This window comes from Cucurbita pepo, chromosome LG03, assembly GCF_002806865.2.
Source record: "Cucurbita pepo subsp. pepo cultivar mu-cu-16 chromosome LG03, ASM280686v2, whole genome shotgun sequence".
Classification (NCBI taxonomy): domain Eukaryota; kingdom Viridiplantae; phylum Streptophyta; class Magnoliopsida; order Cucurbitales; family Cucurbitaceae; genus Cucurbita; species Cucurbita pepo.
Window position 1 is genome coordinate 8,097,818 of NC_036640.1, and position 19,518 is coordinate 8,117,335.

Here is a 19,518-nt window from a genome sequence, read left to right on the forward strand (position 1 = left end):
CCCGGCCCTTCAACAAGCCTATATTTGCCCCTCTTGTCTATTCGATGTCTCCATCTTGCTTATGTCTCAACTTGTCTTCAATGCCCACTCCGTGTGGTGTGTTAGATGATGCACCATTCTCTTCGATCGTATCATGGCACTTGTCTAGGCCCTCGCGTGGCCGGATGGGCCCCACTTGAGGGTCGCCGCTTCTCTTGTTGCAACGTGAGGATCACAACCTACTCTCTTCATAGTTAGGTTGTGACATTCTCCCCCACTTAAACTAGTCATCGTCCTCGATGACATACTTGGGGGCACAACCATTGTTGGGTTGTGACACTGTGCGTCCCTCGAGGCTCGACCCAAACACGTGCCCTGTTCGACCCAGCATGGGCAGCTGTCCAACTTGAGTGCGAGGCCAGCATGAGCGAACCCAGGTGTGCGACCCGGGTAGTGGTCCAACCCAGTTTTGTCCAATAGGGTCGATTTTTTCTCTTTTTGTGTAATTCACTCGCTTTAACTCCCATTTTGACACCATTTTCACTGGTATTCCTCATTTTGACCAACGTAGGAATTATTTGAGGAGTTTGACAAATTTTAGAACACCCTAGAGACGCAAACCCGATAAAAAAAGTGTCATGCTTTTCAGATAAGTGGCACCTCGAAACTTTGAATTTAGCTATGCTCGTAGTATGCTTGGGAGTATGTTATAAGAATCATGTCATAGACATTTGAGCATGAAATGAATTGGATGTGATGTATGTAAGAGCCCGTTGAACGTTATGATGTACATTTATGGAGGAATAAACTATTGAGTTATGATATGACTGAAATTGAGAGCATGTCTTTTAGTATGATATAAAACATGTTGTGGGAAACCGATTATTTATGTTTAAGCATAGAATGAGTTGAGATGACACATGTGGAATGTGATTATGTATGGTTACTGAAACGTGTATGCACTGTCTTATGAACTGAATTTATGACTTGGTATCCATGTTTATATTGCTATGCTATGTCTCTGCTTCAGATATTTATGATGTATGCGGTTATACGGGGACGATTAAGGGTTCACCAACTAACCTCTAATCGTGAACCTGATTTGATTGTCAGGGGTCCGGATAACCATAGAACTGACTTATGATATTTTATGATTTATGATGGTACCCCGTGGAGACTTCTATGAAGTTTGCCAGTTAGCATGCGAGTAGCAGGGGTCCACAACTATACCTTATGAGTTGGTCACTATTATTGTTCATGCATGCAAGTTATGCAGTTACACAGGGACAATAAGGGTTCGCCAACTAACCCTTCGTCGTAAACCTAACTCGATTCTCAGGGGTCCGGATAACCATAGAACCAACCTATTTTATGATGTATGATTTGTGCCCAGTGGGGACTATTAAGAAGTTTGCCAGTTAGCTTTATTTTTGTGAACCTACCACGAACAATAGGGGTCCACAGTTGCACTTTAGAGTTGATCGAGCTTTAGCATACATGAACCCGATGAGATTTATACCGAGTTCGTGCCTCGAGGACTTTGAGATATGATGATGATGATGAGAGACTAACAGAAACGACTAATAAGGAGACTTAGAGAACTTAAGAATATTACAAGGGCCGAANAAAAAAAAAAAAAAAAAAAAAAAAAAAAAGTAGAATGAGTAAATCTAGGTTGTAGCCTATGAAGAGACCATACACGGGAACAAATCCCCAAAAAAGAATAAGATAACGTACGTATGAACCAAATCAATAAGATGTCAAACGAACCATGAACTACCAGCAAGCTGCTTAATAAGTATATTTTATATACTCATCTCTGCTACTTTAACTTCCTTTTCAGATGGAGTTTGGTGTAGCGGTCGAGGCAGAGGCACACGTGGGTTGTTGGCTATAGGGAGTCCCATCACACTTAAGTATGGAGTTCCTTTATACTTACCTTTAGATCTTGCATTTCATGTGTGTTTAATAGTTTGATCTTGTAGTGTAGTATTTTAGCGGTCTTTTTCTTGTTTCTTTATAAAAGCAAAATTTTTCATTATTATTTTAATTAAATTTCAAAGTACATGCACGTGTTTAAATGTTTCAAATTTTAAGCATTTTTTCTTATTTTCACTGTCACTGAGTAACGGTTAGTAGCTCGTGTCCCTTAAAAAGCGGTCATTACCGTTTAAAATTGATTAACTTAATGAAAACTCAAAATTCTTCATCCACGATTCATTAAACTCAAATTAAAGGATACCATTAACTTTGCGAAATTAAGAAGAGAATGTTTCATGAAGAAGTCGAGGAAAGAGGAGGTCCCTATCGAGTTGCTTGAAGAGCTTCAATCTTACCCAAAAATGGGTAAGGAAACCTGTGGGTCTTAGACAAGAAATTAAAGCTTATGATGAAATTCGTCCCTCCTAAACCCATCCATTAGTTTGAGGGGAAGGTGAAAAAGAGAATTGTAGAACTTAAAATGCTGATAATATCTGGAAGTCCTATCTTGATTTTTGCTCTACATACCTTCAATCAATTTATGCATTCATTTATTATCTTTTTTTGTGAAAGGGGGAAGATGGTGTGAAGTGGGAAAAAACAAGAAAGAAGAAAGTAGACCTTTATGTACCTCCCCTATTAACATATATTAGTAAAAATATGTGTTATACTCGTAGTTAGACAACTCATATCATAAATGAGTGTGTTTGAATGGAAGGTAAAAGCATAACTAATGCCCAAATTGTTGAAAGGTGTTGCATCATAAACGTGGTCATATTAGAAAATAAGCTACTTATATAGAATGTTACTTCAATAGGGAATAGAGGAAGAGAGAATCTAATAATTAGAAGGAAGGAGAAAAGAGAAGAATGAGAACTAGTTATGTATATTTGCACATAGTTGCAAATACAATAATTTAACACTTAAACTAGTAATGGATCTACAAAACTTCCTTGAGAAATTGATAATCTACTTATTCCTTTATCCTTCACTGTTATTTGCACATAGTTGTGAAAAAATCACAAACTAGTAACTAGTAGCTAACCGGTATACGAGGTCACTTCCTCTGCTTTTGACATTCTATCGGTTCCTATGAAAGGATTGCTAGTTAACCTTACATAGAAACATTGTGAAAGAGACGTCATACTATCCTATGGATATGACGAGGTCTTGGTTGACAAGGATACGTTCACTGCTAATGAAAAGCAAACTTACTAGTATGGGAACAAAAAATAGAGTTCACCCAGTGCTAAGATACGCTATCTAGTAGATTCACAGTGTCAGAAATGGGTGAACTAAGAGAACCACGGAACTTCAAAGCCATCCCTAAAAGCTCAGATAGTTATAGAACTTTTAGGCATTTCATCGTGACATCCTCAGCCTTCTTATTTTTTCTCTATGCTCCCCAAACCAAATTGTGAATGTTTGCTAAAATCACCCCATCTAAATGGTGGTGAGAGTTCTCTTATTTATAATTATTTACCGAATAGAGAAATAGGGTAAATTACAAATAATATGGAAAGAATATCAAAACGAAAGAATAATAAATGAATACAATATATTTGCCTTTAATAAAAGGACAAATATAGTAAGCCGTAATGTAAGACAAATATGTAGATATTTACCTTATAATGAATGGTCAACTATCTTTAACTCATTATATATGGTTAATTTTTGTGAATTATTTAACAGAAATCTAAGTTGTGTAGCCACCCTATTTGTTCATTTTTTTTTTCAAGTAGACATTAAAAGTTGATAGTAGGATAAAATTTGAGCCGTTGGATTGGGTTAAAATTTGAGTATGTTCAAGAAGACTAAGATTCTCTAGATCCAACCACTAATATTCAAAATTAAGGTGGGTAGCACCCTTATCGAAGAAGATATTTTGTACGGACCTTCTAGAATTTTCAAGTTAAAATTTAGCTCGAGTCTTGAGCATTCAATGACAGTGTAAGTTTCATCTATAAATAAAAGAATTTGGGCACATGTTGAGACAAGAATGGAGCTCGTGTGTTGCTAAATCATGAGGAAGGAGCCTCAACTTTATAGGTTTTGATACTCTCAGAGTTCTTCAAAGTAAAAGTAAAGGAGTTATAGTTAACCATTTTACCCCAAACCAATTTCTACGCCTTCTAAATAATATTTTCTAGTAAGTTTAATGAACGTTACTAAGAGTAGCTTGCTTAGCTTGCTTAGCTTATGGAGCAATAACTTGTATTCTAAGTTGAGGCACTACCTCAAAGAACCATGTACTAGGTGGAGAAAATAGGGAGATTAACTGGCAAACTCATCCCACAAGTCGCGTAGTGTCCAAGATTGGGGCGTGCGACCCTCCAATACGTGGCAACTTCATTGGCTACCTACATGATCAACTCTTAATCATAGGATGAATCCACCGTGCAGGATAATCTAACAAACCGTTGAGTCACACGTCCCAAACCAGCCTCACGCCTAGCTCAGTACCGGCTACTATCAGCTTGGAGAGTTACCTTTGTCATTCTTGGATGTTGTGGAGGTCTACTAGGTTCTTAGGGGCGTCTACGTGGTTTAATTTCCATCCCTCGTTTCTAGGACTTTCGGGGTTAGCCCTTTGGTTAAACAAATCTTTGGGTTCACACAGGGCGAAAGCCGATCCCCACGATCCTAAGGTGCAAAGTCTAATGAAAATATACTGACTTGGGTCAACATGTAAACTGGTCTAGCTGTAATAACCTAAGCTAGCTTGGTTCTTTTGTGCATAGTTTGCTAGGGAGATTATCCCATTAGTCACCTAGAGCACCTGACAAATAATCTAATCGTATGTGCAAGTTTATTAGGGAGATATCCTAGCGATCACCAAAAGTACTAAAACAAAAATTGAAAAATTCATACAAAAACAAGCAAACAATCTCAATGGGAAGATAACATCCATCAATCGCCCGAAGTACAGATCACATTAGTCCATCCTCCTTCCTAACACAATAGAAAGCATTTAGCAAAATGCTTCTTAGAAATCTCATCCTAAGGGCATAACATTAATTTTTCATAACATACATACGGTAGATACTTATCCAAAATCACCATTATGAAGTCCTTAACATGCAATTTCTAGCCATCTAAGATAAGGAATGGTCACATGCTAGTAGGTCCTAGCGATCCCTGCAAGTAACAAGTATTACATGGCTAAAGTCCATATGGTTACTTACATAGATGAAACGTGTCTTTTCAAGCTAATTTTTCCGCGGTTTAGACACTTCAAAATTTCTAAAAATTCTTTAGTAGGTCCTAATTCAAACAAAATTAGGGTCGGTATGAAAATAAAAAATGAAGATAGTTGAAAGAAGCAAAAAGAAGCACTTACGCGCTCCCACGCGTCATACACGCACCTGAAGAACCTCCACGCGCGCTGCCATGTGGAAGTACACGTGTGCCTAGGTCACGACATGTAACAACTAATGATTCGTGCATTTGGCTCCCAAAGATTGTGTTTGATCCTTTGCAGATATGAGAATTTTTGCAATTTACAACATTGCAACATGTTGTGGACGCAAACTGAAGTGTTGTGATTCGTGCTGTTAAATCGAGTCACACCTCGATTTTGGGTCAAATCTAAGTGACGCGTCACTCCGAGTCGTCAAACGTGTTGCACCATTCATAGCGTGACACATGTCATGCACTAGGCCAGGTGTGCTCCACCTCTCATGGCTCGACACGTGTCCCCTCCTTGTTCATCACTTTCCCTTAGGCAGTCAAAAACCTAGAATTCATCCATTCTTCCTATCTTTTTTTTTTCATAACTTCTCATCCAAAACTCAAATCAATTTAGTTCCTTCACCAAAATTGTATAGTTTTAATCCATCTTAACAAAGATAATTTTCTCGTAATTTATAATTAAATACATGAAGATATATTCAAATCCAAAGTCCATAAAACTTACCAATCTTACAAGTTCTTGACATTATGTCGGAACACTGGCTCCATTCTAAATCAACTCTGACTTTCTTCACAAAATTGGTATGAAATCTCTCCAATGTAACCATACTAAAAATTTGGAATTTAGTTCCAAGAAAAACTCTCGAATCTGAAGGAAAACAAAAATCAAGAACCCAAAAAGCTTTGCTTCGATTCTTCCACTATTCTTGACAGATTTAGCAAACCAAAAGTCCATAATGGTTCTCACAAAGCCACTTAGCATTTCTGGTGAAAAAACTCTTATAAAATTCCGACTCCTTCCCTCTTCTTCTTCCTTTCTTTTTCCTCTTCTCTAACCATTTGATTTGGGTTAACCTAAAACCCTAATTAGTCAAAGGGGTCAAAAGAACCAATTTACTCATCGAGGTTGACTTTGACCAAGTTTTCAAAAAAAAATTATTTTGTTTAATGTTTTTTTTTTTTTTTTAAGTTCCTTGGATTGTTTTAAGCATTTTTGTAACACTCCAAAGTAAAGGCAATTAACTCTAATAGGATTTAAGCCGTCCATGTAAGATTCAAAGGACCGAAAGAAAAGAATTAAGGAATTCAAGTACGGACAAAGAGTCTTTCAATAGTATTGGAAAATAAAAAGTAAGCTGACAAAAATTTCATTTTTACAATTTCTTAAGGAACTTTTCAGATTTTTTATTTTTTATTCCGAAGGAATTTCAAGATATTGAGGACACTAGCAAATAATGAAGAATGTTTAGAAAAAATTTGTATATTTTGCGAAAAATAATAACAAAGTATCTCGAAAATGAAAAATTACTAAAATACTCCTGAACTTTGAGATAATTACAAAAAAGCCACGGATCAGAAAATCAAATTTGATTATGTTTTAGAGGACATACAATTCACCACATCCGCAGCTTGAATTCAAATTGTTAGTCAGTAGCTCAATGATCGGAAAGGATATTTTCGATGGAAATCTAGAAAACTCAATCTCCAAATCACGAAGATTCTAGAGGTTTTAACGTCAGTTTAAGCTTCACCTATAAAGTCGGAAGTTGGGGCATTAGTATGGAACAAGAATCGAGTTGAGTCGAAATCCCAACTGCAAGTAATAGCCATTTAGGTTTTAGGTCTCCTACTCTCAAATTTCTTCCAAATTCGAGAGAAATTGTCCATTATTTCCCTTCAAAATTGTTCCTAAATTCTAAAAAAAATTACCCACAAGTTTTATGAATGAGTCGGGCACTAAAAGAGCCTAGAACTTATTCCCCCAATAGTGGCCACCATTGAAGAACTTCAAAGGAAGCTTTAACATTCAATCCGAACATACAAGCAAATTCATCGAGTGAAATCAATCTCAATCAGTTTCTACCGTTCCAAGGAGTATTTCCATAGCAGACCACGAACAGAAATAACGCAAAGAATGGCCCAATTCAAGAAAATCAATTTCAATTATAATTTGGGGTAAGTATCGAATTCCTATCTACCATCTATTTTTCTTCAAATTTAGCATTTCTTTAATTTCAGGGGATCAAGTTGAGTAAATTCGATGAAAGAATCGAGAGCTAAAATATTGTAGAACGAGTTGTCCAAGAAAAGGAAGTTTTGTGTTTTTGAGTGAGTTGCAGATTGATTACGATTTCTGAAAATTAAGGTTTCACGCTTAAGGATGATCCACCAAAATAATTCATTTAGCTTGAAGGATGGACAAGGAATAGATTCTATGAAGAAATTGGGCCTTGAAAACCCCTAGAGCTAACAAATAAGAAATACTCTAGTTTGAACTTCGACAAGAAATCAGTTTTCCGACGAACTTTGGAAGCGAAAAACTTAGGCTACAATTCACGAGAAAGTATGAAATCAATACTTAGCTCTTCTTTATAACACAATATTTATATTTCATGAAGAAATTGAGTGGAAAAACGTTCTGAATGGACCTAGAAAAGTGACACGTGTCGCCTAATCGAGTGAAAAATCAATCCCTAGCTCTTCTTCACCCTTTGTGAAAATCAAATGGTTTTCTCTCTCTTCTCGAAATCATTCCGACAATCTTTTCCACCGTTCTTCCTCTCGAATTTAGGTTACCTTGAGTTTTTAGTTGCAATAATTTTTTTTTTTTTTTTTTTTTTTAAGTTTGGAGGTGTTTTTAAAATTTGTGCAAAATTTATGGTTATTTTTCAAGTTTTTTAAAATTTAAGGGTAATTTTGAAAAAGTGTGTTGTTAATTTTTTTCGTCCTTCCAATTATCACTTCACAAATATATTATCACAAATATATTTATTTATTACTTTTTTTATTATTGAATTTTTACATTTATTGATTTATTTATTTTAGAAAAAAAAAATTGAACATTTACACACCGTAATTGATAAATTAAATGGATGAAGTTATTTCAACGCAAAAAATCCGCACTTAAATCGTTTAATTCAATTAAATTAGGATGATTAAGGCATTGAAATAATAAAAAGCCATTAATTGCTATAATTAACTCATTAAATGACCTAATTTCTAGGTTTTTGAATATTGATTCAATTTCCAATAACATATTCCAGTTTGAATATTGATAACTTATTAATTAATATATATTCAATTATTAAAAATAGCTCTCGTGGTTTCATTATACCCTCAACTTTTTAAAATTTCATTTTAATTTGGAAGTTTGATTCAAAAATAATTTTCGAAAATTTTTGTCATTAAATTCTCTATGCGTTGTTTATTTGAACATATTTAAATACATACACAGATTTGGAGGTTAGAGTTAGCGAAAAAAATCATAAATGAAATAAATTTCGAGACATCATATTTATTTAAATTTGTTTATAAGTTGATACCAACCTTTTCATTTATGAATTTAATTAAAAAAATGCAATGATTACTTTAAAAAGAAATTTCATTAAATGAAGAATATACATGAAATCCATGGTTGAAAAATAATTTTTAGAATAATTGTCACGATTTTTTAGGATGCGAATTAGGTATTATGACGTGAGCTGATGCTAAAAATGTTGTAACCACCCTACATTTCTATGTTGCTACTAACGTCTCATGCTCATCTCTTATTTGGAAAAATAACTCTTAAAAGAAAACTTCATCTATAGTATAAATGTGAAAACATTTAAAACATACTCTGTATCTGAAAAACACAGTCATGGTCTTATGTGTTTAAATACAAAATACTGAAATTTAGAAAAAATAAAAACATACAAAATAATTTAAAACGATGAAATGGAAAACAACATATTCTAATCTAAGACTAGAAATTAAAATATGAGTCTATCATATGCACGTGCCACAGTCTTTGTTCGTGATATCGCCGTCCTTCGTATATGTGCACCTTGTCTTTACTAGAAAAATGATGTGGCACACGGTCTGAGTATTTCGAAGAATACTCAGTAAGTGGCCCCATTATATAGAGTCATGCAAATGCAAGCACATGCATTCATGCTCTTGAGACCCATCTCTATCCTCAAGGGGTGGCCTTCGTTCTCGGACAAATTGGATGTGTAGTACTTCCCTACACACGACCCACACATGCAAGTGTGAATCCCTAGGGAGTTCGCACACCCCTGGACCCTCACTAGTCAAGCTAATATGTAGGAACGTCCGGAGGTCAGCGAAACCCCTTGGTGTCATGCTCCCCATGAACACCACCATCATCATACTGTGCACGTCCGCACTCATCATCTCTAGAGAAGTATCCCTGTACTTATGAACAGTTAATATGCATGAGGTCTCTCTAAATTTCATATTATCGTCTCTTCTGACACAACCCTCTAGTCTCATCTCTTTGTTACATTACGTAACACATGCTTGTTAGATATTTATATTAATATCATTTTCATGATCTTAGGGTTATGTCCTATGTCGGTCTATCAACATGATGCAATATGACACTAATCATCATATAACATGCTTATTATGGAAAACATCAACCTATTAAGACAAACGTCATGCAATCATCATAATCATCATATTGCCATAAAGTGCATCAAGCATATCAAATACGTCATTAATTGAAATATACATTTACGCACATCATCAAGCGTAATAACTCAAGCAGCATAACTCATACATCACCATATACTCATATATCATCATAACTCATACCTCATCTCGATTGACTTTGACAAACTTTTTTTTTTATATTTTTCTAAGGTTATGGAGGTCATTATGAGAATTTTTTTCTTTTTATCATTTTCCCAAATTCTACTTCTAAGTTCTTCAATAAAATTTTAGAAGTTTGATCATTAAATGGAAAAACAATGGAGAAAACTAATTCTGATTAGAGCTCGGGTGTTACACGTGCCTTCTTAACCCAAGTATTGCAAAAACACAAAATTAAGTGCCACTCTTAACAAAAATTTAAGTATCTAAGTTCAAAGAGAGAATTCTTCTTATCTCCTCTTTGTTAAAAAGGAAAGAAAGAACGAGGGAGAATATTTATTCTACCATATGAACAAATTTTCTCTTCTTATTTATTAAGACTCAAAATTTTATCACCAAAGAAAATTGTAATTTCTTAAGCAAATTCAAATCAACATAACCATAAAAGAAAAACCCCTTAAAACCCACCTTGAACTAACAAGTTAATTTTTTTTCCCTTGAGATTCTTACATTTATGTTTATGTTTATTTATCTATATGTTACACGTTTACTTTAGGTAGAAATATTCCATAACGTTTATTTTCCTTTCAAGTGTAGCTTTCTTACCAACCAAATTTAGAAAGTTTAGTCTATATGATTGAATATTGAATCTATAATCGCTTTAGCTACGGCTTAATTAGACATCAAATCAAAGTAATTAGATATTAATGCTGAAATGACGATAACATTAATGATGATTAAATTTATAAGAATACGTGCACACACACTAAAAAAAAAGTATTAGTTTAATTTTAGCAAAAAAAATCAACAAATGTGTATGTATTTCAACATTGAAGTTAGTCATTACATACCAATTTTTTAGTTAACTTGCAAGTTACAAAAAGTAATTAATATATAGCCTTTCTATTATCTTGCCCCTTTCTAGATATCAAATTAAAGTAATTAGATATTAATGTTGAAATGATACATCAAATTAATGCTAATTAAATTTTAACAAATAATAGATGAAAAGGAACTTACAATCTACTAATATCAAATTATTCATTTATGGCTACTTTACCAAAAATAAAAATTGGTTACAAAAAAGTTCAATAAATGTGTAAATATTTCAAAACTTGGAAGTTACTGGGATAAAAAAGTAAATAAAAACTTGAGGAACTGATTTCACTGATGAACTATTGTTTTAATTAGCTAACTCTCAATGGTTGATTAAGCCACAATCATAAGCCAATATTTCTAAATTCATAACATTCACCTCAACCAAAGTTAATTATCATATGGTGAGGTAAAATTAACAATTTTGTTCAATTGCTAAAAATGTGCTTGTCGATAAACTAATCTTATTAAAGAAAGCTTATAAAATGGTTTTAACAATCTCATATACCTAATCTAAGAATTTTGTTCTCGTATGCACTCGTTATAAGTTATGTAAGCTGTAATAACTCTAAATTTCTACGTCCTCAGAGTTGTTACTAACGTCTCATGTTCATCTCTTATGCGGAAAAAGAACTATTAAAAGAAAATTTCATCTATAGTGTAAATGTCGTAAACATTTAAAGGTTACTCTTCTCTGAAAAACACAGTCACGATCTTACGTGTTTAAATACGAAATACTAAAATTAAAAAAAAAATTAAATGATGAAATGCAAAACAACATATTCTAACTTAATACTAGGAATTTAAATATTAGTTTACCCTATGCACGTGCCATCGTCTCTTTTCATGATGCTATTGTCTCTTTTCATGATGCCGTCGTCCTCCGTATATGTGCGCCTTGCCTTTACCTGAAAAATTATGTGGCACACAGCCTGAGTGTTTCGAAGAATAAGTGGTCCCACCATAAAAGGGTCATGCAAATGCAAACACATGCATCATGCTCTTGGGACCTATCTCTATTCTCTAGGGGTGACCTCTAGTCTCGGATAAATTGGATGTGTAATACTTCTTTATACACGACCCACACGTTTGAGTGTGAATCTCCAGGAGGCTCGCATACCCCCTAGACCCTCTCTAGTCAAGCTAATCTGCAACGACGTTCGGAGGTTAGCAAAACCCATAGTGTCATGCTCCCCATGAACACCACCATCATTATACTGTGCACGTTCGCACTCATCGTCTCTAGAGAAGTATCCCTATACTTATGAACATACAATATCTCTAAATTTCATATTATCGTCTCTTCTGACACAACCCTCTAGTCTCATCTCTTTGTTACATTAAGTAACACATGCTCGTTGGATATTTATATTAATATCATTTTTATGCTCATATGATTGTGTCTTATGTCGGTCTATCGACATGATGCAATATGACACTCATCATCATATAACATACTTAATATAGAAAACATTAACATATTAAAAAAAAACGTCATGCAATCATCATAATTATCATATTTTCATAAAATGCATCAAGCATATCAAATACGTCATTCATCAAAATATATATTTACACACATCATCAAGCATCATAACTCAAGGATCATAGCTCATACATCATCATAACTCTACATCACCATATACTCATACATCATCATATACTAGTATACGACATCCTACCATACAACTTATACATCATCATAACTCATATATCATAAATGGTAACGCATACAATTTCTAGCCTTATCCTATAGTAACGACACTTATTTGATTGACTTTGGCCAAAGTCTTTTCTAGCTCCAAATTTGGTTGCTTTCATCTTTCAAATTCATTTTCACACCCTTCACCTATTTTGAATATAAACTTAATTGAGTCAATAAAAAAATCAAATTTCAATGAAAATCTATATTGTGTTCGGTAATAAATCTTAAATTAAAAAAATAAGTCCATATTATTCCATTAGATTATACTTTCATATTTTTACTTTTGTTCTACCGTAATTTTGGTCATTTTCAATCAACTTTGATTTTTTCTTTCTTTCCAAAAATATCATGAACCAATTTGAACTTCTTTTTTTTTTTTTTTACCTTACTCGGATCCATTTTCAATCCATTCTAATTTTTTTTCTTTTCTAAGAATATCATGAGCATTTTTTTTTTTAATTCTTAAATTACTCTGACCATTTTCAATCCATTCTAATTTTCTTTTCTAAAAATGGTATACAATTTACTGAAAGTATGGCTATGCAATTTACTGGTAAATGGTATATAATTTACCGAAGTCATGGCTATGCAATGGTTACGTTAATGGTTATTGTTATTTGATTTCTGACTAAAATGTAAATAAGGTAACAAAATCAAAATAAAAGAAAAAGAGATTTAACTAATGGGTAACCAAGAAAATCTAGATAAGGTAATAAAATCAGAATAAGAGAAAAAGGAAACATTTAACTGACCTACTATGACAAATTCCTCCGTCCAACATTCTCCGTTAAATCCGCTTAAAACCATTTTTGTTTATTGTTTGTTTTTTTTGCCCGAGGGAATTATTTATACGCGACTAGAGGTAATTACATTTTTCACCTGAAGTACCGTGGATTCTCTACTTAACAATTTGTTTATGAATCAATCATAAACAAGTCTCTCTCAGATCAAGGAAATGGGGTGTTCAAGTCCCAAAACCAGTACTTAAAAAACAACTCATTACTTTTTTTACCGGGAATAAGTGAATTCTATCTCATGATATTATGTCCCAACTCCCTGTTTGGTCAAATCTCCAAAATAGTAGGCATATTAAATCGGCTACAAGAGTCATTCTCACTTATGCAAATTAAAGGATAAGCCTAGGCATGAGTTCATAACTTATTTAGGATTAAGATCGAGTTGCATATGATGATCATGTGAAATAGTAATATTCTCAATTAACGAATTTATAAGGAGAGGTTAAATATTTCTGGGTCAAATCATATATAAACTCATTGTATAGGATACTTCCACTCACATGTCTCTACATAAACGATTTGGATCAAATAATTTGTAACAATTACAAAGTACTTCATATCAATAGTGTTGTCAAGATAAGACATATAACTTTATCCATATACTATAACCCTTTTAGGTTATAACTTGAACATATCCTCTCATATGTCAATCAGATATGGTTCAAAGTTATACTAACAATCTTGACTTTTTTATATCATGGATAATATTTAGTTGTAAATAAATAATCAAAATTATTATTAAAAAATAAATAACTATAAAAGAAGGTTCAAGGCATAAATCTTTTTTTCCTTCTTTAAAATTGGTATCACATTGTGTTCTTTCTCCCCTAAGCGAACAATTTTTCTGTCTGGTTTTCTCACGAACATATCTCTTCTTTAGTGAGAATATTTTTCGAGTCATCTCCTCAAGTTTTTTAGGGATCCTATCATGTTCATAATCACCTCGTTTGATCAGAAGAGTGGAGCCAGTTTGAAGAGGAGAAATCGAGAGGACCTTCAACGAAACTTCACCGGAGTTTGATCGGAAGAGGTAAATTTTTAGAAAATTCATAATTTCAAATGTTAAATTTGTTGTGCATAGTGGACCATGGTGGAGGGGTTGAACATAAAGTGTGTGAGTGCACGTGAATATGCAACTAGCCAGCATGGGACACACAATGCTCGGTAGATTGATTATCAATCTCTTTGTGATTACAACTAATTCTAAGATACTACATTCCTCTTTGATCATGCTTTATTTCATGTGTGACGTGTATTATTGTGTGAAGATAGATGGGAGTTTTGTCGGCTTATCCATACTCATGAACCTAGTCGTTTACTATCTGATAGTGTTTCGAAGGGTTACTTCATTATAATTATACAATGTGGGGACTATTAAAGTTTGTAGCTCTATCTCTAATAGTGAACCTTCCCTAGACATATGTACGTTATACATTGATAGTCTATTAAGGCACTGCAATAATTAACCTTTCAGTTTATTAGACCCTCGAGAGCACCTAACTAATATGTTATGTGGTGTGTAGGGTCTTGAAAGCACTTGACTATTTTGTTAGGTGCTTTGTTAGGCCTCAATCTGGAAACTTACTTAGAGTCTGGAATTGTCTAGCACGACCTAAAAGCTAGTCTGGAAGAAAGTCTTTGACTTGGTAATGAACCTTTCAAATCAACTTAAATAATAGAATAAAACTCATTACATACTTACTAAGTATCCTTATATTCATTTAGAGTTATTTTTCGTAGTGGAGGACAAAAAATGATGGCGTGATCAAATTGAGGGCCTAAAAATGTCCCCAATATCATCCATATAATATTTTGTTGTTTTACGGTAAATATGTTATGCATGCATATTTTCAAATGAAACTGAATGCTTTTATTACTTGAAAATCTACGCATCAACAACTACAATGCGTGACTGAGAGTATCAAAAACTGAGTCACCAACAACTAAGATGTGTGACTTGAGAGTATCAAAAACTGAGTCACTCTATATTTATCAAACAATTAAATATCAAATTAAAGGTAGAGACTGAAATAGTTATTATTTAAATTTAATTAAAATAAATATTTTAAATTTTCAAATAGAAAAGGAAACTCAAGAACCAAAATAAAGAAAATAAAAAAAAAAAAAAAAAAAAAAAAGTGTAACAAATTAGCAATATTTCTTTCTTTCTTTGTTCCTCATCACTGAAAATGGCAGAGTTCGTGGGATTTATCTGTTGTTTGTTTGTTTTTTGTTTTTTTTTTTCCCTAAACTTGTGTGTGTCATATTCAAATCTGCAAGGATTTGACGTGAACATGTGGACTTCCAATCCCTTCTTACTTCAAAGTTCAAAGTGTCTTTTTTTAATTGTTTTCTTTACAAGTTTGACTCAAAATCCCCAAAAACAAATCTATCCATTCAAACAAACAAACAAAAAAACAAAATCAACCTTTTTTTTTTGTTCGTTCTCTGAGATAAGAACAAAAACCAACACTCAAAAAATGTATAATTTCCAGTTAACCCGAAAATCCCAGAACCCCATTTGGTGTAGTAATTGCAAATACCTTAGGCCATGGCTGGCAGTGCCCACAGAGTGTGGCGCCACACCAAAACTCCAGCCCCAGAAAAGGAAACCCTCAAATTACCATTTTGAAGGGACAATGGACATCCAATCTGAAAATGGAGGGTCGGGTTTGGTTTGGTTTGGTTTGGTTTGGTCGGGTGGGGTCCGGTCCTACCCATAGGCAGTGTGTTGAGAAAGTGATATTTCCCATCACTGCAATAGCAGGGGACCTTTTTGGGCTATAAATTCTCTCGACCCTTTTCCATTCCAACTCAGACTCTCTCTATTTTTTCTCTTTCAACTTCCTCTGCTTTTGATTTGACTGCTTTTTCTCTGTTTTCCGGTGGCTAATTACGGCGGCTATGGGCGGCGGACAGCCGTATCTGGAGCTCTTTGTGGCGGAGACTAGTTTCTACAACCGCATTGTTTTGGGAACCATTTTTCCTGCCTTTACTTTAGACCCATTTCCTCATATTGTTCAAACATGGCTTAGAAACTGCATTGGTGGATTATTAATTTACTTCTTCTCTGGCTTTCTTTGGTGCTTCTACATCTATTACTGGAAACGCAATGTCTATGTTCCTAAAGGTCTTTGCCTTTTTCTTTTTGCTCCTTTTTGTGTTGTTTTTAACCCCTTTTGTGTCTATTTCTCAACTGCTCCATCAACCAGTTCTAATTCTGCTCATTTGGGTTCTATTAATTCACTTACTTCTTTGTTCACTCCCTTTTACAATCTGGATTTGTGTTTCTTTTTACTAATTTCACTCACTACTTCCAGATTCTTGGAGCTATAATCTTCAACTGCATGCTATATTTGATTCATTTTGGTTTAGATTGTAAATGATTACTAGTCCACAGTGTTTTTGGATCATCTACATGTTCTTGTCAGATAGATTTCCCAAAAGGGTTGTTTTGATTTGTGCAAGCTGATGATTCCTCTTTCTGTGTTTGTTAGCTGGATTGTTATAAAAAGAACTGTAAAAAACAACATATGTTCATAATAATTTAGAGCTAATGGATGATATATTATGTTTGGAGCTTCTTCTCGGTTAAACTAAGGATGTTTTATTTGTTGTTCAAATGGAAAATATGATGTTTGTGATTTAGATATTGTTTTGGTTGTGACTAATTGCAAGAAACTAGTGGGGGATGTGTTGGTAGGTGGCTATGTTGAGCATTGAAGCATTGAACTTGTTATTCATAGAGTATGTAAGAATCCAAGTAACTCATTTTTCGAGTTACGATATCTTTCGTGATATCTTTCATGACGAAACGAAGCTATATGTTATGAATGTATATAGCTGAATGGTTGTTTTCTTGCAGATTCTATTCCATCTAATAAATTGATGCTCTTTCAAATGTTTGTAACGATCAAGGCCATGCCATTTTACTGCATCCTTCCGACGTTTTCTGAATACGTGGTTGAACATGATTGGACGAAATGCTATCCGAGGGTACTCGATGTCGGATGGCGTGCCTATGCCTTCCATATAGTTACTTATCTTGCCTTTGTAGAGTTTTGTATTTATTGGATGCATAGGGCGCTGCATGATATAAAGCCTCTTTATAAGTATCTCCATGCTAAACATCATATTTACAATAAGAAAATTACTCTCTCTCCCTTTGCTGGTAAGTTCTTAATCTATTTCTCTCAATTTTTGCATATTCATGTCAAATAGATTGTATGCCATATGTGTTTCTTGTTCGATTTCGTATGATGTGTAGAACTTTGTACGAGATACCAGAATACGAACGAATGAACCAACCTAGAACACTTTTATCTGATCCAAGCTGATTTGAGAAATACATTGGCCTAGCATGAACACCTTAGGACTTAGCTTGTCGCATGAACTCGACTTTTAGCGTGCTTTTGTGTATTATTTTGTCATCGATTTTTACGATGAAAACATGTAGTTCGTAAGCTGTTCTTCGTTTTGATAGAAACTTCAGGGAGTTCTATAGCTGTTTTTTATTAGAAGATGTTCTGATAAATGGTGTTTTTGAATGGGCAGGTTTAGCATTTCACCCTGTTGATGGGATATTGCAAGCAATACCTCATTTGTTTGCTCTATTTCTCATTCCAACTCATTTTAGAACACATGTTGTGCTACTATTCTTCGAGGTGGTATGGACGACGAACATTCACGATTGTATCCACGCTCAAATATGGCCAGTTATGGGTGCTGGTTACCACACGATTCATCATACGAGATACCGATACAATTATGGGCATTACTCCATATGGATGGATTGGATGTTCGGTACGCTTCTTGACCCAATTGATACAGAAGCCAGGGGGTCGTGATTGGTTGCTTCGACATCAACTGCTAACTCGCTATAGCTTTTGGTGATTCTTTGAGTTTAATGTAAATCAAGTTGGTTATTGATGAGGGGAGGTGTTGTAGTATGTTGCAGAATAAATTGGCATTCCAGAGGTAATTGGTGAAGCCATTCATACCATCAAATAAAGCATTCAATATCACGGAGTTGGAATCCACAGGGCTTATGTGCTGCTGCTGCTGCTGCTATTGGTAAGTAAAACTTATGGAGGCATTAGTTGTATCTTTGTGTATCATATTTAAATGAAAACTTTGGTGAAAAAATAGGAAATGACTATGTTTGGGGAATGGAATTCATGACTTCCCCTAATCGTGGAATGAAACCGCTCAAGCTTACTTATAGTAGATATTGTCCGCTTTGTTCCGTTAAGTATTGTTGTCAAACTTACGATTTTGAAGTTCGTCTACTAAGGAGAGGCTTCCACACCCTTATAAGAAATGATTTGTTTCCCTCTCAAACACGTCTACTAGAGAGAGGTTTTCAGACCCTTACAAGAAATGCTTTGTTTTCCTCTCGAACACGTCTATTAGGGAGAGATACCCTTACAAGAAATGCTTTGTTTCCCTCTCAAACACGTCTATTAGGGAGAGATACCCTTACAAGAAATGCTTTGTTTCCCTCTCAAACACGTCTATTAGGGAGAGATACCCTTACAAGAAATGCTTTGTTTCCCTCTCAAACACGTCTATTAGGGAGAGATACCCTTACAAGAAATGCTTTGTTTCCCTCTCAAACACGTCTATTAGGGAGAGATACCCTTACAAGAAATGCTTTGTTTCCCTCTCAAACACGTCTATTAGGGAGAGATACCCTTACAAGAAATGCTTTGTTTCCCTCTCAAACACGACTATTAGGGAGAGATACCCTTACAAGAAATGCTTTGTTTCCCTCTCAAACACGTCTATTAGAGAGAGGTTTTCATATCCTTATAAAAAATGAAAATGCTTTGTATCATTCTCAAATACGCCTATTAAGGAGAGGTTTCCACACCTTATAAGAAATGCTTTGTTTCTCTCTCAAACACGTCTATTACGGAGAGGTTTTCACACTCTTATAAGAAATGTTTTGTTTTCCTCACTAACCAAGGGGGGATCTCACACCTTTATTCACTCAATAAGCCATTCTTTGAGTCGATGAAGTCTTCAAGACTAACGAAAGATAGATCATATGCATGATGCAAGGAAAGGGCTGAAACTCGCTCCCCGCCCAGCCCAGCCCCGCCCCGCCCCACCCCACTTCTACAGCATTAGAAGTTAAATTGCTAAACTTTTAAATTACAAGGATTAAATCAT

At 34.4% G+C, this 19,518-nt stretch overlaps 1 protein-coding gene across 1 annotated transcript; it reads left to right on the forward strand.

Moving 5' to 3' along the window:
* The first annotated feature begins 16,147 nt into the window (after positions 1-16,147).
* Positions 16,148-18,532, forward strand: LOC111790370 (delta(7)-sterol-C5(6)-desaturase-like). Its single transcript, XM_023671254.1, has 3 exons — positions 16,148-16,474; positions 17,210-17,515; positions 17,899-18,532. The coding sequence occupies exons 1-3, from the start codon at positions 16,249-16,251 to the stop codon at positions 18,189-18,191; spliced, it is 825 nt and encodes a 274-aa protein (XP_023527022.1). The 5' UTR covers positions 16,148-16,248; the 3' UTR covers positions 18,192-18,532.
* Positions 18,533-19,518: the final 986 nt, after the last annotated feature.